Raw genomic sequence first — 20,705 nt, forward strand, 5'->3', positions numbered from 1 at the left:
CAGACAACCCAGATAACTGAAGCATGTCTGAGAAAGCGGGTGGCGTGCCGGCACATCTTGTGAGCGGGTTCTTTGGTGGGCTGGCGTCTGTGTGTGCGCTGCAGCCGCTGGACCTGCTCAAGACCAGGCTCCAGCAGGCCCAGGCGAGCTCGCTGCGCAGCGTCCTGCGCGAGGTGCGGACGACACGCGAGCTCTGGCGGGGCACGCTGCCGTCCGCGCTGCGCACATCGATTGGTAGCGCGCTATACCTGTCGCTGCTGAACTACAGCCGCAGCGCCCTGGCCCGCGGGTCGGAGGCGCGCACTCGTAGCAGCCTGCTGCCGCGGCTGCAGTCGTATCAGAACCTATTGACGGGTGCGCTGTCACGGGCAGCCGTGGGGCTCGTGACGATGCCGATCACCGTCATCAAGGTGCGGTACGAGTCGACACTGTATGCATACAATGGGCTGGCGGAGGCCACGCGCCACATATGGCGCTCCGAGGGCGCGCGCGGGTTCTTCAAGGGCGCTGCCGCTACGACACTACGCGACGCGCCATACGCGGGCCTGTACGTTCTGCTTTACGAGCAGGCCAAGGAGATGCTCCCGCGAGCACTGCCCGCGACACTACTGGGAGCGGATGAAAGCGGCAAATTGACTGCCCCAGCGTCCGCGATGGTCAACGGCGTGAGCGCATTCCTTTCTGCGAGCCTGGCGACCACGCTGACGGCTCCGTTCGACACCATCAAGACGCGCATGCAGCTGCAGAGCCACCCCGTGGGGTTTGTGCAGACGCTGCGACACATAGTGTGCGAGGAGCGTGCACGCACGCTCTTCGACGGCCTAAGTCTGCGCCTGTGTCGCAAGGCCATGAGCGCGTGTATCGCGTGGGGTATTTACGAGGAGCTGCTCAAGCTGCTCCATTGAGTAAGCGTCAATATACATGTATATATTCTTTGTCCTGGTGCGCCGCACTGCGGGCCTACCGCACAGACACGGTTTTTGGCACACAGAGGACCCCGTCGAAGCTACCGGCAATTAGGCCCAGCGCCGCAATGCCCAGGAATGTGTGGTAAATGTCTGGGTCGTCCTCATCGGTCTTGGCGAAGCCGCCGACCAGTGAGTTCTGAGTCTGCTGCAGGAGGTAACTGTCTATGAGGCTGGTGTCCACCAACGCGGAGGCTCCCAAGATCTCGAGCGAATTCATACACCAGAATGCATAGCACGTATCTGCAGCCTTGTTCTCACGGCCTTGGAAGCCCCCATGATCCTCGGCATAGAAATGCTCATTTCCGTTGGGCAGTGGCACCGCGCCAATGGCCGAGACTTGCCTCTGCACCAGCCAGGATATAGTGCGGTCCCTGAATTCCTCATCTAGAGAGTCCAGCTTTCCCAGAATAGACAGGAGAGACAGCGCGCAGGAGGTATAGCCCGCGTGAGCTTCGCCGAATGTCCCGAACGCGCCGCCGACGCACCGCTGTGAAAGCACGTAATCCACCAGCCGCCCAACATCGACGTAGCGTGCGTATTCGTCCGGTGTGCGGCACCCGTACAGGTGCAGGAGCGCGACTGCAATGTAGCAGAACCTCAGATCGTGCGAGTCCACGACCGACGGCTCCCCACCGCCGCACATATCAAGCGTTGAAACAAAAGATCCATCGGGGAGCTGGCAGTGCGAGACCAACTCGCAGATCGCGGCACGACGTTCGTCGTCTCGAAGCAACTCGTGTTTGCCCAAGCACAGTAGACTCAGCGTTGCAAATAGGGTGTTGGCCGAGCTCATTGTGAGATGACCGGAAACCTCCATAGTCCTGCTACCTAGGAAACCACCGGCCACAGTGCCATCTGATAACTTGAACTGCCTGTACAGTTGTACGATGGACCCAGCGGCCTTTTCTCGGTGGCCGGAGAGGGCGTCTGCGTCCAGACTGCATATGCCTGCGAGCGAATAGTAGACAATTGAAAGCCTATTGGCATCGTTCTTCTCCTGTGAAGACGGTAGGAGACCTATGTGGCGCTCCATGAACTTGACATGTTTCTTAACTAGAAGTTCCATGCTTTCTAGCGAGGAGTACCATGGATGTCAGCGGTCTGCATTGGAGCATTTTGGCGAAAATTTAAAGGATCGTCTAATAAGCAACTATTAAAAATGTATACAACTATAATAGCCACTCCAAGGTGCGCCTGTCTGATAACCAAGGGCGAGCTCTGCTCAGAACATGATTTTGTACGTGGCAATTTCAAACTGCCGCAACTTGATTGGAATCTCGAACTTCCGGTGAGTGCTTTCGTCCGGTGTCTTGAACGCCAAGGACTCAACCGTGTCTAACTCGAGACTGTTGACCTTCAAAACCTTCTTGACCTTCAAGGAGGTGAGCAAGGAGGCGACGGATTCTCCACCTAGCGATTCATATACGCGCACTACAATACTCGACTCGGGTTTGGGAGCCATGGAGTAGTCGGACTTCAATGCCTCATCGTCCTCACCGCGCTTTAAGTTGGCCAAGATGACATTTTTGTCACCAGTGATGGAGATAATGTCGCGGAAGTCCTTGGCGAGGCCCTCGTGAACGCCATACTTGTACGAATAGTTGAACTCCAACCCTAGCCTTACGGTATCGGTGGTGAGACCGCCCTTATGAGGATAAATCGCATATCTCATCTTGTGTGTCCCCATGTCGGCATTCTCGTCAGGCGCCTTGGAGGAACGGAGCAAGGACAACCGCATCAAGTTACCGTGGGTCGAGAAGCCGTACTTGGAGTCGTTCAAGACAGAGACACCCTTGGTGTAGTCACTATAGTCGGTGAACTTGTGCTGACATACCTCAAACTTGGCAACATCCCAGGAGGTGTTGTAGTGCGTGGGCCTTCTAGTGATGCCGTACTGAGTTTCGTACGATGCAAAGTCGTTGAAGATACTGACAGGGAACTCGACCTTCAAGAACTTGTTGCGCTGATTCCAGTTGATCACCTTGGTAACAATGTCGACCTTGGCGTCGTCGAGCGTTTCCGAAGTTAGGGACGAAAGGGAAACAGTGGAAATAATAGTGCTGCCCGGAGCAATGCTGACGCGCGTCTCCACGCTGCACACGTCTTTACAGTCTTGCACCACCGTGACCGACTCTACATTCTGCAAATACTGGTACTTGTTGACAGAGTAAAGCTCCGTATCCCAGGCCTGCCAGAACAAAGGTTGGTCGTCAAAGAGAACGAACTGATTTGCACCAATTTTGTTTCGTCCATGCTTGGTATCGATGAATTCTAAATCATGGAAGAGATCCTTAATACTCTTGATCACACCCGTGTTCTTTTCAAAGGTGACCTGCAACTTCTTGTTATTCAAGATGATAGTCTCACTGTCCTTTGACACGCTAGCAGGGTAAAATACCGACTCCTGCGCGTCAGCGTTTTCTGCAGCCATGTTATCCCATTGCAAGGTGCCTATTGGGACCAAACTTTCCCCTCCTGTGTTCAAGGCCTCCAAAGCTCTCTCTATGAACCGATCTGCTAGCTGCACGACCTTGTTAAGCATTGGTATTGCTTCATATTTGTATACCATTTCTATACATGTCCCGGGAAGGACATCGTGGAACTGGCATAACAAGATATCTTCCCATAGAGCGTTAATATCATTAACAGGGTACGTGTACTTGTTAGGCGCTAGTAGCGAAACCTTTGTGGCAATCCACTCCAAATCATGGATCTTAACCTCAGATAGTCTCATCAACCGTTTAACGTCTGCCTGTGTCGTATACGTGCCTCTATGGAATTCAAAGTACAATTCGCCAGTCCAAGTGGCCAATGCGTTCCCATTGTCTGTCTTCTGCATAATATCATCGTAAAACTCGTTTACGGACTTCCCGACCTCAAGCTTGGGGACAACATTGCCATTCCGGTTAGACATTGACCTGATACGCCTCATTTTGTTCAACATCTCCCTTGTTGGACCTCCACCGCCGTCACCGTACCCGTACAACATTAAACCTGTGCCATAGTGTTCATTTGACTTGTTTTGGTTCGCACTGCGTAAAACATCACCAAAGTGTGACGAGGCCGTATACGTATTTCCGGGAGGCATGTGGGTCAACACCATGGATCCATCAATACCCGACCAGTTGAAGGTTGAATGAGGGAAACTGTTGATGTTGTTCCACGATAACTTCTGCGTCAAGAACTTGGTGATACCAGAAATGCGGCAGATCTGTGGGACCTGCGAGGAATATCCAAAGGTGTCCGGCAACCAGAAGATATCGCTCTTGAGTCCAAAGTGCTTCATAAAGAAGCGCTGTCCGTAGAAGAACTGTCTACACAACGACTCACCATTTGGAATGTTCGTGTCGTTCTCGACCCAGGATCCGCCAATAGGGAAGAACTGCGCCTGTTGCACCCGTGGCACCAACACCTCCTTGAAAAATCGTGGGTGTTGTTCCAACAACCACTTGAACTGCTGGCCCTGGGACGCCACAAACTGGTACTCCGGGAACTCATCCATCAACGTACACTGGGAAGTCCACGAACGCACGATCTTCCGCTTTGTTTCCGCAAATGGCCACAACCACGCGGTGTCAATGTGGCAGTTACCCATCGCGTAGACGTTCGCCCGAACCTGCGGGTCGCCTTGCTGGTACACCTTCGGGTCGTCCGTGTACTTGTCAAAGAACTCCTTCTGGAGAAACTTGCGGCATTTGTCCACAGTCGACACGTCTTCAGGGTCAAACATGTTCATCACCAAGTTGCCCAACTCACGCGCACGGTGCTTTTGCCACGAGTTGTCAGGGAGCTCCCTTGCCGCATCACCGAGCATCCAGAAGTCGATGTACAACGCCCGCGCCTGCCAATTGGGCCACACCAAGTCCGCCTTCTGCAAATGGAAGTAGCGGTCATCGTCGGGCGGGTTTATCGAGTTGTTGTTCCGGCCCACACCGAACATCCCGTTATTGCCGCACTCGATGTAGAAGCTCACGGAGCTGCGCCCTAGTGGGAGCAAGTACTCTGTCCTCTCACCGTTGCCCGAGAACGCGGTCTTCGGCAAGAGCGTGTCGCCGTCGATCACAATACCCTCGTTCTCGCAGTCCCACTCGAATACTAGCTGTTCCCCAGAGCTGCTCCACGATTCCGGGATGTCCAACTCAACCTTGAACCACGTAGTGGACCAGCTCGGCCCGAACGGCTGTCCGAGGTACACATCCTTCCATTCGATTTCTCCAGCACGATCGCGCCGCACCACCTCCTCCCACGGCGGCCGCTTCTCCGGCGCAACAGGAGGCTTGTGGCGGTCGTACGGCACCTGGTAGTACTGCACCTTCACACGCGTGCTGTCGATCCGCTTGCGCTGCCGGTCATAGAACTTGGGCAAATTGAGGTCCCGGTAGTCCCCTCCGTTGTCGATAAATTGGCGAAGCCGGTCTTCGTAGATGCCCTTGACGGGCTTGAACTGCGGGTCCCAGTTGACGATATCGCTGCTCATAGCGCTGCTCCTTCCTGCCTTGGTCCGTAGTCTCGCCTGCCGCTCGCACCTTTATATCCTACCGCGCGGTTTCGTATGCAGTTTCGCTGCGTCGGCCGCAGTCACCGAAACCTCCCGGAAAACGCTTCCCCGCAGGGCGCGCCATGAAACCTGCTGCTGCCGGCCTGTTGTCTGCCTCCGGGGCACGTTGATTATTCAGCTATACTGATTATATATACTCTAGTTGTCCAAAATGTGCATCTCCTGGTCCTTCTCGATGTGCTGGATCAAGTCGTCGTGCTGCGACTTAATCTGCTCCAAGGCCGTGACCTCGGGCAACTTCACACTGAGGCCGTTGATGAGCGAGTGCTCGTGCAGGATACTCCCGCCGATCTGCTCGATGGACTCTCTGACCTTGGCGAGGTCGGCCCCCTTCTTCAACGTGATGATATAAGATGATTCAGACATGCTTGGTGCTGGGACTGATGGTAGTCATCTACCCGCGTTCGCGTGCCCTTTTATATACGGCCGAGCCCGGCAAGGGGCCCCTAGCCCCCGTTTCGCTTGCGCAGCCACGTTGCTGGCTACTTACTTAGCTTACGTACCTAGATTGCTCGGGCGTGCGGTCAGAGTGCGTAATCAGGATTGTCGAGCGCACGCCCCAGCTCACGTGACAGAACGGCCATCAGGCGGGAACCGTCGCGTAGCGAGACCCACTCGCCGTCAATCAGATCGTAGCGGTTGGGGCCGGATACTGGCGACGAGAGCCATATCTGCTTGTTTGGGGGCTGTTTGTTAATGACATAGGTGCCCAGAGCAGGTACGGACAGCGTGAGCACACCCTGGGAGTACTCGGAGTCTGCGATGATGTCGGGGCGCTCGTCGCCCAGCGCTTCGAGACGGTCCAGCAGGTCGTTCAGGAACTCGTCGGCCTGCTTGTGGTAGGCCTGCGGCGTGAGCTGGGCCAGCTCCGGGGGAGCGCGCATGCCGCCGGAGAAGGATGACATGGCGCGCCACGCGGCCGGCCTCGCGGCGATGCGTACGGCGGGGCGCGCCAGGAGTGCAGAAGGCCTACTGAGCAGGATACGGCGCGCAACGGGGGCGGTATGGCGGATCATTGCGATAGTGGGGGAAGAGGTTGCGCTGCCGGCTCGCGCGGAAAGTCTGAAAAAGTCGCACACAACTGCACGAAAGGACGTCGCGGACGAGAGCACGGCATGTACATTCTGCTCTATTTCGCCGCGGTGCTGGCGGTGCTCATCATAGCGGTGCTACTGCCGGTGGTATCGGGTGTGTTGTCCTACCGCGTCCGTCGACCTGCAACTGCAGATGACCGGTCGCGGAACCGCGAGGGGGACTCGAGAGCAGTGGATGTAGCGCTCAACGCTACGACGGGGCGCGATGCGGCGGCCTGCAACAGGGATGGACTGCAGAGGCGTGTGCTCGGCCGCTACAGCGATGACCCATCGGTTTTCGACTATGACGTGGATGAGCTTATCGCAGAGGAGTTGGCGCAGGAACGGCGCGACGAGGAACTGCTGCGGCTCGCAGAGCAGGCTGGGAACGACCAAGGCAAGCTAGTGTAAGAATCATTGCTTTTGGGGACCCGCTGATACTGGGTACCTATACATAACGTATATAGATCATACATGTCCGGTTGTGGGCATGTACATGCATTGAGTACATATGGCGGCCAGCCCCAACAACGTCTATCGCGTGAGCTACAGCTGCTCGTTGATCGAGGTCTTGGTGGACCCGGTCAATGAGTCGTATTCCTCGTCCCCATCTGACAGCACGACCTTGGGCTCCTGTAGGCAGCCCAAGTCGTCACGCAACTGCCCGGTCGCCTCGTCATAGTCATACTCGTAGAACAACATGAAAACGCCCGGTGTGGACAAGACCTCAGCTTCATCGACGATGTACGCTGTTTCGTCGCTGATGCGCCACCACACACCACGGAACTTGCGGAAGGCAATGTAGTGTCCGTAGTTGTGTGTGCCATAGTGGACGATGACGGAGCGCAAGGAATAGGTCAACGGGGAGGCCAGGACGCTGGATCCGTGCAGTTCCGTAGCGAATGTCGCCGGCGCAGGAGGGTCTCTGAGTTCGCTGCCGCTGTCGCCGGGCCGGGGAGAATCCGAGTCGTAGTCGTCGGCATCCTCATCGTCACTGGGCTCCTCGTCCTCGTCGTTATCTGGCTTCTCAAGGATCTCCGCGCGCGGCTTGGTTGCAAGGTCTTCGTCCGAGGACAATTCCTCCAAAGACGCCGGCCCATTCTTTGGAATCGTGTTGCCAAGCGCGTCCAATTCAATCGACTCCCTCTCGTGTTCCTCCTCACTGGACGAAGAGTACTCGCCAGCTAACGGATCGTAATTGGGGACGTCCGCGACGGCACGGTAACTGGAATGTGGTCCTGAGGGATTGGGTCCTTTATCCAGGTCATCTTCGTCCTCGTACTCGGCTTGGAACCTGAGGTGGAGCTTGTTGTAGTATTCGGTTCCCTGAGGCTCGTCCTCAGAAGACTCTTCGAGCTCAGCCGCGTCCTTCTTGGACATGGGTAGACGCGCATCTAGGTTCACCTCATCGACGCCACAGCACCATGGAGCCAAGTTGAGTCTTGACTTGAACAGCACCTTGGAGTTGTTCTTCCGGATCATGAACGTGCGGGGATCGAAGACCGAACGGTTGATGTGAATCGACAACAACGGTGGCGGCCGCGTTATCAAGGTCTGCTTCGACTTCGAGCACTTACGCACCATGTTATCTGTGTGTAGTTTCTTGTAATCTTCATCGTCGATGGCCGGCTTTGCTAGGATCCCCTCCAATTGTTCTAATCTCGCCTTCATCAGGCTTATAAGCTTAGCAGACATCGCCTTCTCGTCCTCAGCAGCCTGCAGCTCCTTGACCTTGGCGGCTAAATGGGCGTGCACCGCCTGTAGTGCACATCGGTTACACTCAACACCCTCAATGATCTCTGGCTTAACCCACTCACGCAACAATTCAGACAACTTCAACGTAGAGCTTGTGTTGTCGTTCGGTAAGTTTAAGGACAAGCTGGAAAACAAACAGTAGCGAATGCCGCCATTCTCGCCGCACTGCAAACACCCAACACGCTCCGCGGTAATTCCATCAAAAGGCGTCAGAAGCTTAAATGGCGTGTAGTATCGCTCGGGGTCATTCAAAACGCTGTTGGGCGCTATCTGCTCAGTCGGAATGTAGACTGTTCCGATGCGCCCTATATGTTCCGAGCCAATAATAGCATCGCCAGGGAGTTCCTCTTTTGGTACCGGCTTCGCATTCTTCTCAGGCTTGCCTTGGATAGACTGCACGTCTTTCTCAAGCTCCGATAAGATGGTCTGGAAAAACTCCTGCGCATCCTCCTGGTCGTAGCCAAGAATAATGTTCTTGTTGGGCGCCTTGGACATCGTCTTCAACAAACCGCTGGTCCTGAAGTACGGCTTGTTCCGGTAGTGCTTCCCGTTCAAGTTGTCGATAAGCTCCCGCAAAGCGGCACTAAAGTCCGTACGCGGCCCGTCGGCCTTGGCCAGCGCTACGGCGTCGGCGGCGCGCGCCTGCTTCTTCTTGCGCTTGCCGTACGCCTTCTTCTTCGCGCTCGAAGAGCCTTCGTCCTCGTCCCCGTTCTGCACATCGTCCGCGCTCTCATCCGTGCCCGGCTGACTTGCGTCGATAATCTCCTCGTCCAAAAACCTCAACAACTCGCGCGACGACGCTAATGACTGTATCACCGAGTTGATGAAGCACGTGTTACCGTCGTTCACTAAACCCCCCACGTTCCCCCCGTGCTGGTGCGCCTGCTTCTCCAGCTCCGCGCTCTGCGGCGCCCACCGCCCCAGCATCCGGTGCCGAAAGTCGCGCGTGAAGTTCCCCGCGACCTGCCCGATGCCGTCCATGATATTTCCGACCTGCTTCCGCTGCTTGTAGAGAATCAAAAGTGTCGTCAGCACAACCAGATATAACGTGCTCTGAACGTTCTTCGTCCCGCAGATGGCCCCCAAATCCCGTAGCTTCTGCTCTAGCCCAAAATCCATATATGAAGCCCCTCACACAACCTGCTGTCGTCGCGCCTATATCCGCACGACCCTAACCAGATATACCGCCTACTGCTCGAACTGCTCTGTCCTGCGCGCACTTGCCAGTCCTCCGCCTGCTCGTAGGCGCCGTTTAAGCTGCTGCGCTGCACCTAAACTCTCGAACTCTGCGCTGTCGTACCGTTCTAATCACGATACGGTCTTTGCAATCTTCCAAATGTATGAAATGGCCTGATGTAGCTCTAGACTATCCTGCTCTTCCCTGGCTCAACGCATCATGGGAGGAGGTGGAATAGAGGTCGAGGAAAAACACAAAGAGCTGACCGTTCCCAGACGTCATACAGCACGGAATGGTTAAGAGGTGAAACCGCAGGTCCGCGATGAGGAAGGGCGCGGCATGCTGTCGCGTAGTAGATACCCGTGTAACGTCTAGATTGGATTATTTAGTACAGAAGTGGCTTCCAATCGTGTAGACCGGAGATCGCTTACAAACAAGTACATACGAAGCAAGTGCAACACTGGTGTGGGTGGTATAAAACGAACACACAAAACAAAACATAAAAATGGTAGTTTATGCTGCGGGCCGAGCACATGGCAGGGCGGCATAGCGCATGGGCTGGTGCTCACTGCTGGTGCTCCTGGTCCTGGGCAGGGACGGCGTCCGAAGCAGGCTGCACGGGCGCCGGAGCGGCGGCGTGGGGCACGGCGCCGTTAGGCACAAATGAGGGCTTCTCCTTGCCCCAACCCGTGCGCAGGGTTCTGCCCTGGAACGGGAAGTTGGCCAGGGCGACAATGCACAGCGCGGCCTGGTCGTGGGTGTCGTATTTGATGAAGCAGCAGCCCTTCTCCGCGTAGTGCTTGAAGTCGATGATGAAGCCGAAGTTCTGCAGCAGTGGGATCAGATCCGGCTCCTGCGCAAAGTGCGGGATGTTACCGATGTACGCAGTGGTGACGCGCTGGGGCGCGCGGCGGATCATGGCCTCCACGGCCTGCGGGTTCACGGGGGACGGCACCGGCGGGCCCTGCAGCTGCATGGGCCCCGCAGGCGCCGCGCCGCCCAGGTGTGGGCCCTGCGGCATGCCGCGGAACGGCTGGTGCCCGCTGCCGCCGCGGAATCCGCCACGGTTCGAGCGCGGCCGCGCCGCGTGCTGGCTCTCGCGCTTCGCCGCCCAGTTCACGCGGATCGCGCGCCCGTTCAGGTTGAAGCCCTGCTTGGCGTCCATCGCCTTCTGCGCCTCCTCCTGCTCGCCGAACGACACAAACCCGTAGCCCCGCGACCGCCCGGACTGCATGTCCCACATCACGTGCGCCTGGATGAACGTCGGGAACTCCTTGAAAGTGCTGCTCAGCGTCTCGTCGTCCACGTCCACGTTCAGGTCCCCCACGAACAGGTTGAACGTGTCGTCTGACGACACCTGCTGCGACTGGAACGCCCAGTTGATCTTGATCACGTTGTTCTCGATCTGCTTCCCGTCCAGCGTCTGGAACGCCACGTTCGCATCCCGCGGCTGCCGGTACTCCACGAACGCGTAGTTCGCCTCCTCGTTGTTCTTGTCCACCAGCACCTTGACGTTCGCGATCGGCCCCCCCACCTGGAAGTACTGCTTCAGCGTCGCCTCGTTGATCGTCTTGTCCAGGTTCCCCACGTACAGGATCCGATCCGACGTTTCGCGCCCGCCCTTGGTCGCCAGCACCGGCGTCGCCGCCACGGCCTCCTCCGCAGCGCTCTCCACGGTCTTGTCTGCTTTTTCGCCCGACATGATCTGTGTTATAACGAATTGACAAAAACGGCCACCGTACAAACTCGACTGACGCTACAAAGAGAACACCGCAAACCTCCGCTCTACAGCTGTTCTTTCTTTCGACTGCCGCTCGCCGCCTTGCCGAAAGTAGTGTGCTAACTGCGACAGCTCTTTTATACTCCCGCTATGGCGCTGTTGAAAAAATGACTGTGCGAGTCTGTCAACAAGCTGCTGTGCTCGAGAAACGGTCTTTTTCCAGTCGCTGGAGCTCAAAATTTTCACTGCGGCGCAGCGCTGCGCTGGCGGGCTGGCGCGCAGTGCTGGGGCGCAGGGGAGGCCTGGCGGCGGGCGACGGGCGCGTGGATGCGGCGGCATACGTAGGGCAGAGCGCTCGGCGATGCGCTCGGCGATGCGCGGCGGCGTGGCCGTGCGGCGGTGGAGCGGGCTGGGGCGGGCTCGGGGAAAAAAGGCGGGGCGGGCAGCCGGGCTGGAGGCTCGAGCACACCAGTGCGACATGTCAGCAAAGGCGATCCACACGTCGACAACGGAGCTGGAGCGGGCGATCGACCGGCAGCAGGACGAGGTGCGGGCTGCCGCGGCGGCGGACGAGGAGCAGTACTTCCTGATGAACCCCGCGCCGGCGTATCTGGACGAGCTGGTGGCGCGGGCGAAGGCGTTTGTGCAGCGGCAGCGGGCGCTCGGGCGCTCGCGGATCGTGCTGGTGACTTCGGGGGGGACGACGGTGCCGCTGGAGAACAACACGGTGCGGTTCATCGACAACTTCTCTGCGGGGACACGGGGGGCGTCGAGCGCGGAGCAGTTTTTGGCGCGGGGGTACGCGGTGATCTTCCTGCATCGGGAGTTCTCGCTGACGCCGTTCAATCGGGTGTTCACGCACAACCCGGACGTGAACTTCCTAGACTACTTCGACGAGCAGGGGGGGTTGCGGCCGGCGCACGCGGAGCAGGTGCTGCGCAACAAGCGGGCGTATGAGCGGTACATGCGCGAGGAGGAGCGGCTGCTGCTGCTGCCCTTCACGAGCGTGAACCAGTACCTGTGGTCGCTGAAGGAGGTCGCGCGGCTGCTGAACTCGAAGGGCGCGCTGTTCTACCTGGCGGCGGCGGTGTCGGACTTCTTCGTGCCGTCGTCGCGGCTGCCGGAGCACAAGATCCAGTCGCAGGAGGGCGTAGACAGCTCGCGCGCGCCGAACGGGCAGCTGGTGGTGAATCTGGACCCGGTGCCGAAGTTCCTGCGGCGCTTGGTGGAGTCGTGGGCGTCCCAGGCGATGATCGTGTCGTTCAAGCTGGAGACGAACCGCGACCTGCTGATCCAGAAGGCGACGCAGGCCCTGGACCGCTACAATCACCAGCTGGTGATCGGAAACCTGCTGCAGACACGCAGCTCCGAGGTGGTGTTTGTGTCCGAGCAGAACCGCGCCGGCGAGTGGGTTCGGCTGACGGACGGCGTGAACAACATCGAGGAGCTCATCATCCCGAAGGTCATTGAGCGCCACGACGAGTGGATCCAGTCGCAGGAGGGCCGCGCCGGGAACTAGTAAAACATTTATGTACTGCCTTATGCATATTTTGCGCGCGGGAGAGCCCGTGCTGCTCACAGGAACGATACACCGATCCCGTACTGGAATCCTTTGCGAGCGGTGTCCGACGAATGCGTCGCCAGCGGCAGCGTGAAGTTCAGCTCGAAGCGCGCGACGGGGTGCTGGAAGAGCAGGCCCGTCCCGCACGAGATCGAGTGTTCCTCCAGCAGCGTGGTGCCGACGTCCAGGAGGCTTGCGCCGTTATGGCTGAGCAGCCGGCCACCGTTGAGGAACCAGTGCAGACGGAAGTCCGAGCCGGCCCACCGCTGCACGGGCAGACGCGAGAACAGGCTGAGGCCGTACGTCAGGAAGGCATCGCCGCCGAGAGAGTCCTGCGCGTCCTTGGGCCCCAGGCCCATCAACTGGAAGCCGCGCACGTCGTTGGCGCCGCCGCAGTGGAACTTATCGCGGATGTGGATCGGCCTCAGCCCCGGCTGCAGGTTCTTGATGTACCCGGCCTTGAGCGTCGTAGAAAGGGTTAAGAAGTCGCCCGCCCCCCAGGACACTGCATCGGACAGTTGGACCTGCGTCTTTGCGTAGGACCCAAGCGCCAATTCGCTCGCCCATCTCAGCAGACGGCCAGTCGACGCGAAGACGGCGCTGTCCCGGGTGTCTGAGCTTAGCACGTAGGACAGCGAGGTCTTGACGTCGTCTCCACACTGCAACAGTGATGCGTCAGATGCCAGGCCGTTGATGCAGCCGGTGGTACACCAAAGCTGCTCTGCGTGCAGCTCGTGGTTCCAGCTCCGGAGGCCGAAGAAGCAGCTGCGCAACGAGGCGCGCGTGCCGAGCGAGAACAGCTCTAGTCCGCCCAATTGGGTCGCATTTTTGAACAGGCTCAGGTCCCCGAGCCACCAAGTGGACACCGGCGCATTGAAGTTCAGGAGGTACGATGAGTGCGTTTTCGTGCCCTTCGTTGCATCCAATGTCAGCCTCTCTCCGCCGCCAAGTATATTCCGCCACTGGAACTGTAGGTACCCGTCGCCCTCGCCGTTGCCGACGTTGGTGCCCGTTTTCGCGCGGAACCTGCTGACGGGCTTGAGGGCCACGCGGTGGATAACGTCCAGCACGCTCAGCTCGTATGGCGCATCATTGCTGTGGAAATGGCTTGGGATCTGCGTCGAGCTGAGCGCGGCCCGGTGCACGCCGCGAGCATCCAGCGTCTGCTCTGCAGCATCCGCAAGCGAGTGCGCGGTCAGCAGGCGGTGAAACGTATCGGCCTGCTGGAGCAGCTGGTTCATGTTAGAAGCCCTGTACACTGTCTTGTCCAGGTACACCTGCAGCACGCCGGGCCGGATGTGCGATCCACCCTCCACCACCGTGTCCGAGACCACCACAGGTGTGAAAGCGTTGGTCTGTAGCGTATCCTGGACCATCTGCACCTGTTGTCTCAGCTGCAGCTCTTGCTTGCGGGCCGCGATGTCCTCTCCTCCACTGCGCGGCGCAGAGCCTGTGGCGTCCCGCATCCGGTCAACCAACAGCGAGCTCACATCATCGTCCATGCTTTCTTTAATGCAAATAGCTCCGAGGAGAACAGTTTGAAAGCCTCCTGATACGGCGTGTCGTGCTCCCAGTAGCGCTCTCCCGCTTTGACAGTCCGTCAGCTGAAAAATCTGATACTGCGGCGCTTCCGCAGCCCTCGCCAGGAACCCAGAACACAAGTACTCCACGCAATCGCAGACCGGCCACCTCGTTGTGAAGCCCGTACGAGTACAGGTGCACTGCGCTATTCGCCACACTTCCCTACGGCGCCGGCATCTCCAGCCCAGCAATGGTCCTGCCTGTCATCGCCGCAGCAAGCATTACCGCAATCGCGGTCGCCTTGCGCGCGGGCGTCCGCGCGTGGCAGACCTACAAGCAACTGACGCCGCTCATGATTGCGCAGCTCAACGGTCTCCGCATTCAGGCTGGCGACGTCTCGAAGTTTGGCTCCAAGTACCGGACGCAGCTCCCGCGTAGCGTCATCGCGCAACTGGAGCAATACCCAGGGGGGTTCTACAAACGCATGAACGAGGTTGAGGCCATGCTAATACTACAGATTACCGGCGATGAGATCAAGCTCCTGGACCGCAACATGCTCAAAAAGAAGCATCGCAGGGCGATGCTGCTGAACCACCCAGATAAGGGAGGGAGCCCCTATGTAGCTATGAAGATAAATGAGGCCCGCGATGTCATGGAGCAGAGCTCGCTGGTGCGATAGCGGTCGAGCCGGAACCGTGCTCCGCGTCGGCTGCGGCCACCTGTTATAGATTCGTGTGTCGCTAGTTACTGCGAGGGCTGGTGCTAGGCCAGATTTCCCCGCGCTTTTCGGCTCGCCGCTGTTAGTATAACCGACGCTTGTGTAGTGTAACAGCCAGTGGGAGCAATGGTGATTGCCAACCTTGTATTTTCAGCAAGCGGCACATCGTTGGCGAGTGTGTCAAGGGAGCTGTATTGTACCCTCTTCGGTCCGGCCCCAGACGAGCTAAAGCATGAATTCTACGTTTCTGTGCAGTTGCCCAGCTACAGCCGGCATGCAAAGACTTACGTTGTGCAAAGTACGCTCAACGAGACGCTGGAGGGTCAGGTGGTGCAATTGCCCTCAAAGATAGAGGATGTGCCGCTGGATACGCCGTTGATCGACCTTTGCAAGGTAGAGGCGGTGCGGGAGCGGCCACCGGTGTTGGAGAGCGTCACTATAGAAGTGCACGGTAGCCTGTACGAGGAGCTCACTAAGCTCAGCGAGGAGGATCAGCTGAGGTTCCTGCAGATTCGGGGAGACCTGCGTGACTGCGGGACCGTTGTACGCGCGGGGCAAAAGCTGTTCGTACCATGGTGTCAGATTCTGGACTGTGTGCCGTACTATCAAGGCTTGATAGACCTGCAGCGGACCCGCATTCTGCTACTGAAGGGAACGGACGCCATGGAGTCTTGCCATCTGCGCAAAGGCCTGGAAGACCTCAAGCTGCGGCCCAACGAGGGTCCGACGAAGGAGCTGCGCATCATGCTTCGGTGCCTGGAGCAGCCTATCGAGCGGGCACTACTCGTGCCGGCTGCGGATACAGATGACGACGACTCATTGTTTGTGTTTGCCAGCGCAGCAGTTCTGTTGCGGCTGGGCGTAACCAGTGGGGCGCGCGTGACGCTTTCAGATGGGGCTACCTCGCGAATTGCAAAGGTGTTCGTACTGCTCTCTCCGAACCACTTTGACTCAGACGCTATATACGCAACTCCACGGTTGGTGGTAAACTTCGCGGAGGCGGACAAAGTCGTTGTGTCAAAGTATGAGGGCGAGATGGCTGAGCTACCGGTGGCTTCTTCGGTATCAATCTCCCGTGTTGGAAGCTGGGAAAACTCGCAAATGGTGTATCAGAAGATCATTCTGAATAACCTCACCAACTTCATCACGGCTAAACAACGAATATTTTACAAAGATGACCTCGTTCCAGTAACATTCGACTCTGATTTCTCTGCAATGTTCTCGGACCAGTTGAACGAATTCTCCGTCGACTACCACGATGACTCACTTGTTTGGTTTAAGATCGACACCGTGAAACTGAACGACGACATCCCGTGCGAGGGCGCATTTCGTATTGACAGCAAGGTGACCAAGCTCGTGACTTGCAACGTAAGCTCTTCACCACCGCCCCCACTATCCAAATGTGACTATGTCTCCTACTATGGCTTGGAGCCATGCTTCGGGTACGACCGCCGCGTCTTCGACTATGCAAAACGGTTTCATGACATCATCACAACAAGCCGCAAATGTTTCCAGCACGGGATGAACGTGGGGACCACTGTCATGCTGCATTCGTCTAGTGTCAGCGTCGGGAAGACTACGCTTGTGCGGTCCACATGCAGAGAGCTCGGAATCCACCTCATTGAAATTGACCTTTTGCAGCTGGACCCACACATGAACTCATCCAACAGTACAGTCAATATTGTGGCTCTCATCCGGGCCAAGATCGAAAATGTGCTGCCGCACACTGCGCCATCTGTAGTTTACCTTGCCCACCTGGAGGGTGTCCTCGAGAAGGAGGACCAGATATCGGATCCCGCGAGCCTAAAGGCCGCAAAATCAATGGGCATTGAACTCGCGAAACTGTTTACTGACTATACGGAGTTGTATCCAGGAACAGTGTTTGTATGTTCTACTGATGCGCTCGACGTAGTGCCCGAGGCGATCCGCTCGAAAACTAAATTCGAGATCGAGGTACCCGTCCCCACCGAGACTCAGAGAGTTGAAATATTCAGCTGGTATCTTTCCCCCGATGTGCTAAACTTCAATGCCAGCCAGCAATTTGCAATGGACCATGATGTGACGATTTCAAGGCTGGCCCTCCAGTCTGCTGGTTTAACTCCGATCGACATTCGATCCATCGTTGAGAGTGCAAAGGTCTGTTGCTACCAGCGGTCCAAGGAGAAGCAGCATATGCTTTGGCAGGGAGGATACAGGTACATCAACTCAGCTGACCTCAGCGCGGCGATTAACAAAGCTCGCGATGAGTTTTCTGACTCCATTGGTGCACCCAAAATCCCCAACGTTTTCTGGGAGGATATTGGCGGGCTTGAAATGGTCAAGGGCGAGATCCTAGACACCATCGATATGCCCCTCAAATTCCCGGAGCTGTTTGCCTCTGGTATGAAGAAGCGCAGTGGTATCTTATTCTATGGTCCACCGGGAACAGGGAAAACGCTGCTTGCAAAAGCAGTGGCGACCAACTTTTCCCTAAACTTCTTCAGCGTCAAAGGGCCCGAACTGCTCAACATGTACATCGGTGAATCAGAGGCTAACGTGCGGCGGGTCTTCCAGCGCGCCAGAGACGCAAAACCCTGTGTCATCTTCTTCGACGAGCTTGACTCCGTCGCGCCAAAACGTGGCAACCAGGGCGACTCCGGTGGAGTCATGGACCGCATTGTCTCGCAGCTGCTAGCCGAACTCGACGGGCTCAGCACCGGGGGTGACGGTCTCTTCGTCATAGGCGCCACCAACAGGCCGGACCTCCTCGACGAGGCCCTGCTGCGGCCAGGCCGTTTCGACAAGCTCCTCTATCTAGGCATCTCAGACACCAATGAAAAGCAGGCGAACATCCTGCGCGCCCTAACCCGCAAATTTACTCTGGATCCCGACGTCTCCCTCGATGACCTCGCTGCGTCCTGCCCCTTCACCTACACTGGTGCCGACTTCTATGCCCTGTGCTCCGATGCTATGTTGAACGCAATGACGCGTATTGCAGGCAATGTCGATGAGAAGGTGGCCAGTTACAATCGTGCCCACAACAAGAACTACTCTGTTCGCCAATGGTTCGACGTCATCGCCACGGCGGAAGACACATCTATCACCGTCTGCATGCAGGACTTCGTCAAGGCACAGCGAGAGCTTGTTCCGAGCGTATCGGAGGGCGAATTGAACCACTATTTGGCCATCAGAGACAACTTCGAGTCCTCTTAAGGTACCACAAGTTGTTGTAGTTTGGCTCGCATCAGAGCATAGTTACGTACGCAATGATATTATTTATGTACCTTGCGAAGATTTCCAGTATCACTGAACTTGATTCAGTAAAAGTTCACCACGTCTCAGTGCGTAGCATTACATTCCGTAGTGGTCAGTCGGATTACAAGGCCTGTCGAAGCTATGGTGTTTGTACAGAAACCGTTTGATGAGCTGACTGTTAATTCGAGCCAAAAAAAGCGAGTTGCATACTTTTACGATGCAGATGTCGGGAACTATGCGTATGGCGCTGGCCATCCGATGAAGCCTCATCGGATAAGAATGACGCATTCGCTAATTATGAACTACGGGCTATACAAAAAGATGGAAATATACCGTGCAAAGCCCGCGACGAAGCAGGAGATGTGTCAATTCCACACAGACGAGTATATCGACTTTCTCTCGCGAGTAACGCCTGACAACCTGGACATGTTCCAGAAGGAGAGCGTAAAGTTCAACGTGGGGGACGACTGCCCAGTGTTTGATGGGCTGTATGAGTACTGCAGTATATCGGGCGGAGGCTCAATGGAGGGGGCGGCGCGGCTGAACCGCGGCAAGTGCGATGTTGCCATTAACTATGCGGGCGGGTTGCACCACGCGAAGAAGTCGGAGGCGTCGGGCTTCTGCTACTTGAACGACATTGTCCTGGGTATCATTGAGCTGCTGCGCTATCATCCGCGCGTGTTGTACATCGACATTGACGTACACCACGGCGATGGCGTGGAGGAGGCCTTCTACACAACGGACCGGGTCATGACTTGCTCTTTCCACAAGTACGGGGAGTTCTTCCCCGGAACGGGCGAGCTGCGGGACACCGGTGTGGGTAAGGGCAAATACTATTCTGTCAACGTCCCGTTGCGGGACGGGATTGACGATGCGACTTACAAGTCCGTGTTTGAACCGGTCATCGGCAAGATCATGGAGTGGTACCAACCCTCAGCCGTGGTGCTGCAGTGTGGCGGTGATTCGCTTTCTGGCGACCGCCTTGGTTGCTTTAACCTCTCAATGCGCGGCCATGCAAACTGTGTCAATTACGTGAAGTCCTTTGGGATCCCCATGATGGTGGTAGGCGGTGGAGGCTACACCATGCGGAACGTGGCACGCACATGGGCCTTCGAAACCGGGCTGCTGAATAATGTGCTTCTGGACGAAGAACTCCCCTACAACGACTACTATGAGTACTACGGGCCCGATTATAAGCTCGATGTCCGCCCGTCGAATATGTTCAACGTCAACAGTCCCGAATATCTGGACAAGGTGCTCGCATCTATTTTCAGCAACCTTGAGCACACTAAATATGCACCGAGCGTACAGTTGAACCACGTCCCGAGAGATCCGGAGGACGAAGGTGATGTCGAAGAGGACACCTCAGAGGCTAAGGATACGCGGGGTGGCTCGCAGTTTGCCAGGGACCAAATAGTGGAAAAAGAAAACGAATTCTATTGATTAGAAGGACAAGCTGCAAGATAAGAAGCCCCCCGTTAACTTAGTGTAGGCAACCTTAGCCTTAGATTATCCGCTAACGTCATTCTGTATTTTACTCATATTATATGTAATATAGGGGGGTTATCCGAGATACTAGACTACTAGCGTACTAGAGGATTATACATGGTATAATGATACAGGAAGTGAAAATCCGAAAGGTTCAGACGATGAAAAGAGTTTGAGACGCATCAATGATCAGCTTTGAGCTATATGTAAGTCTATTAATTGATTACTAATAGCAATTTATGGTATCCTCTGTTCTGCATATCGACGGTTACTCACGTGATGATCAGCTTGAGGCTTCGCGGATAAAGTTCCATCGATTACTATAAAACCATCACATTAAACGTTCACTATAGGCATACACACAGACTAAGTTCAAGTTAGCAGTGACAATGATTAAGGGATTAGGCGAAGTTGATCAAACCTACGATGCGAGCTCTGTCAAGGTTGGCATTGTCCACGCGAGATGGAACAAGACTGTCATTGACGCTCTCGTCCAAGGTGCAATTGAGAAACTGCTTGCTATGGGAGTGAAGGAGAAGAATATCACTGTAAGCACCGTTCCAGGTGCGTTTGAACTACCATTTGGCACTCAGCGGTTTGCCGAGCTGACCAAGGCAAGTGGCAAGCATTTGGACGTGGTCATCCCAATTGGAGTCCTGATCAAAGGCGACTCAATGCACTTTGAATATATATCAGACTCTGTGACTCATGCCTTAATGAACCTACAGAAGAAGATTCGTCTTCCTGTCATTTTTGGTTTGCTAACGTGTCTAACAGAGGAACAAGCGTTGACACGTGCAGGCCTCGGTGAATCTGAAGGCAAGCACAACCACGGTGAAGACTGGGGTGCTGCTGCCGTGGAGATGGCTGTAAAGTTTGGCCCACGCGCCGAACAAATGAAGAAGTGAATATTAAAAAATCACTACTTAAAA

At 56.4% G+C, this 20,705-nt stretch overlaps 14 protein-coding genes across 14 annotated transcripts; 7 read left to right on the forward strand and 7 right to left on the reverse strand.

Moving 5' to 3' along the window:
* Positions 1 to 23: 23 nt before the first annotated feature.
* Positions 24 to 905, forward strand: HEM25 (Hem25p; the record flags this gene model as incomplete). Its single annotated transcript, NM_212111.1, has 1 exon — positions 24 to 905. The coding sequence occupies one exon, from the start codon at positions 24 to 26 to the stop codon at positions 903 to 905; it is 882 nt and encodes a 293-aa protein (NP_987049.1).
* A 55-nt stretch (positions 906 to 960) lies between these two features.
* Positions 961 to 2,034, reverse strand: CDC43 (protein geranylgeranyltransferase type I subunit CDC43; the record flags this gene model as incomplete). Its single annotated transcript, NM_212112.1, has 1 exon — positions 961 to 2,034. The coding sequence occupies one exon, from the start codon at positions 2,032 to 2,034 to the stop codon at positions 961 to 963; it is 1,074 nt and encodes a 357-aa protein (NP_987050.1).
* Positions 2,035 to 2,190: 156 nt separating this feature from the next.
* Positions 2,191 to 5,445, reverse strand: AMS1 (alpha-mannosidase; the record flags this gene model as incomplete). The annotated part of the gene is made up of 1 exon (NM_212113.2): positions 2,191 to 5,445. One exon carries the CDS (start codon positions 5,443 to 5,445, stop codon positions 2,191 to 2,193), a length of 3,255 nt encoding a protein of 1,084 aa, NP_987051.2.
* A 219-nt stretch (positions 5,446 to 5,664) lies between these two features.
* PBI2 (Pbi2p) lies at positions 5,665 to 5,892 on the reverse strand (the record flags this gene model as incomplete). The annotated part of the gene is made up of 1 exon (NM_212114.1): positions 5,665 to 5,892. The coding sequence occupies one exon, from the start codon at positions 5,890 to 5,892 to the stop codon at positions 5,665 to 5,667; it is 228 nt and encodes a 75-aa protein (NP_987052.1).
* A 158-nt stretch (positions 5,893 to 6,050) lies between these two features.
* YFH1 (ferroxidase) lies at positions 6,051 to 6,410 on the reverse strand (the record flags this gene model as incomplete). The annotated part of the gene is made up of 1 exon (NM_212115.2): positions 6,051 to 6,410. The coding sequence occupies one exon, from the start codon at positions 6,408 to 6,410 to the stop codon at positions 6,051 to 6,053; it is 360 nt and encodes a 119-aa protein (NP_987053.2).
* A 120-nt stretch (positions 6,411 to 6,530) lies between these two features.
* EXP1 (Exp1p) lies at positions 6,531 to 7,010 on the forward strand (the record flags this gene model as incomplete). The annotated part of the gene is made up of 1 exon (NM_212116.1): positions 6,531 to 7,010. One exon carries the CDS (start codon positions 6,531 to 6,533, stop codon positions 7,008 to 7,010), a length of 480 nt encoding a protein of 159 aa, NP_987054.1.
* Positions 7,011 to 7,145: 135 nt separating this feature from the next.
* Positions 7,146 to 9,473, reverse strand: UBP1 (ubiquitin-specific protease UBP1; the record flags this gene model as incomplete). The annotated part of the gene is made up of 1 exon (NM_212117.1): positions 7,146 to 9,473. The coding sequence occupies one exon, from the start codon at positions 9,471 to 9,473 to the stop codon at positions 7,146 to 7,148; it is 2,328 nt and encodes a 775-aa protein (NP_987055.1).
* Positions 9,474 to 10,096: 623 nt separating this feature from the next.
* Positions 10,097 to 11,233, reverse strand: PUB1 (Pub1p; the record flags this gene model as incomplete). The annotated part of the gene is made up of 1 exon (NM_212118.1): positions 10,097 to 11,233. One exon carries the CDS (start codon positions 11,231 to 11,233, stop codon positions 10,097 to 10,099), a length of 1,137 nt encoding a protein of 378 aa, NP_987056.1.
* Positions 11,234 to 11,612: 379 nt separating this feature from the next.
* CAB2 (phosphopantothenate--cysteine ligase CAB2) lies at positions 11,613 to 12,770 on the forward strand (the record flags this gene model as incomplete). The annotated part of the gene is made up of 1 exon (NM_212119.2): positions 11,613 to 12,770. One exon carries the CDS (start codon positions 11,613 to 11,615, stop codon positions 12,768 to 12,770), a length of 1,158 nt encoding a protein of 385 aa, NP_987057.2.
* Positions 12,771 to 12,826: 56 nt separating this feature from the next.
* SAM50 (SAM complex subunit SAM50) lies at positions 12,827 to 14,314 on the reverse strand (the record flags this gene model as incomplete). The annotated part of the gene is made up of 1 exon (NM_212120.1): positions 12,827 to 14,314. One exon carries the CDS (start codon positions 14,312 to 14,314, stop codon positions 12,827 to 12,829), a length of 1,488 nt encoding a protein of 495 aa, NP_987058.1.
* A 269-nt stretch (positions 14,315 to 14,583) lies between these two features.
* MDJ2 (Mdj2p) lies at positions 14,584 to 15,012 on the forward strand (the record flags this gene model as incomplete). The annotated part of the gene is made up of 1 exon (NM_212121.1): positions 14,584 to 15,012. The coding sequence occupies one exon, from the start codon at positions 14,584 to 14,586 to the stop codon at positions 15,010 to 15,012; it is 429 nt and encodes a 142-aa protein (NP_987059.1).
* Positions 15,013 to 15,177: 165 nt separating this feature from the next.
* Positions 15,178 to 18,243, forward strand: PEX6 (AAA family ATPase peroxin 6; the record flags this gene model as incomplete). The annotated part of the gene is made up of 1 exon (NM_212122.1): positions 15,178 to 18,243. The coding sequence occupies one exon, from the start codon at positions 15,178 to 15,180 to the stop codon at positions 18,241 to 18,243; it is 3,066 nt and encodes a 1,021-aa protein (NP_987060.1).
* Positions 18,244 to 18,426: 183 nt separating this feature from the next.
* RPD3 (histone deacetylase RPD3) lies at positions 18,427 to 19,728 on the forward strand (the record flags this gene model as incomplete). Its single annotated transcript, NM_212123.1, has 1 exon — positions 18,427 to 19,728. One exon carries the CDS (start codon positions 18,427 to 18,429, stop codon positions 19,726 to 19,728), a length of 1,302 nt encoding a protein of 433 aa, NP_987061.1.
* A 434-nt stretch (positions 19,729 to 20,162) lies between these two features.
* RIB4 (lumazine synthase RIB4) lies at positions 20,163 to 20,681 on the forward strand (the record flags this gene model as incomplete). Its single annotated transcript, NM_212124.2, has 1 exon — positions 20,163 to 20,681. The coding sequence occupies one exon, from the start codon at positions 20,163 to 20,165 to the stop codon at positions 20,679 to 20,681; it is 519 nt and encodes a 172-aa protein (NP_987062.2).
* Between the last annotated feature and the right edge of the window lie 24 nt (positions 20,682 to 20,705).

The sequence above is a fragment of the Eremothecium gossypii genome, chromosome VII (assembly GCF_000091025.4).
Source record: "Eremothecium gossypii ATCC 10895 chromosome VII, complete sequence".
NCBI lineage: Eukaryota > Fungi > Ascomycota > Saccharomycetes > Saccharomycetales > Saccharomycetaceae > Eremothecium > Eremothecium gossypii.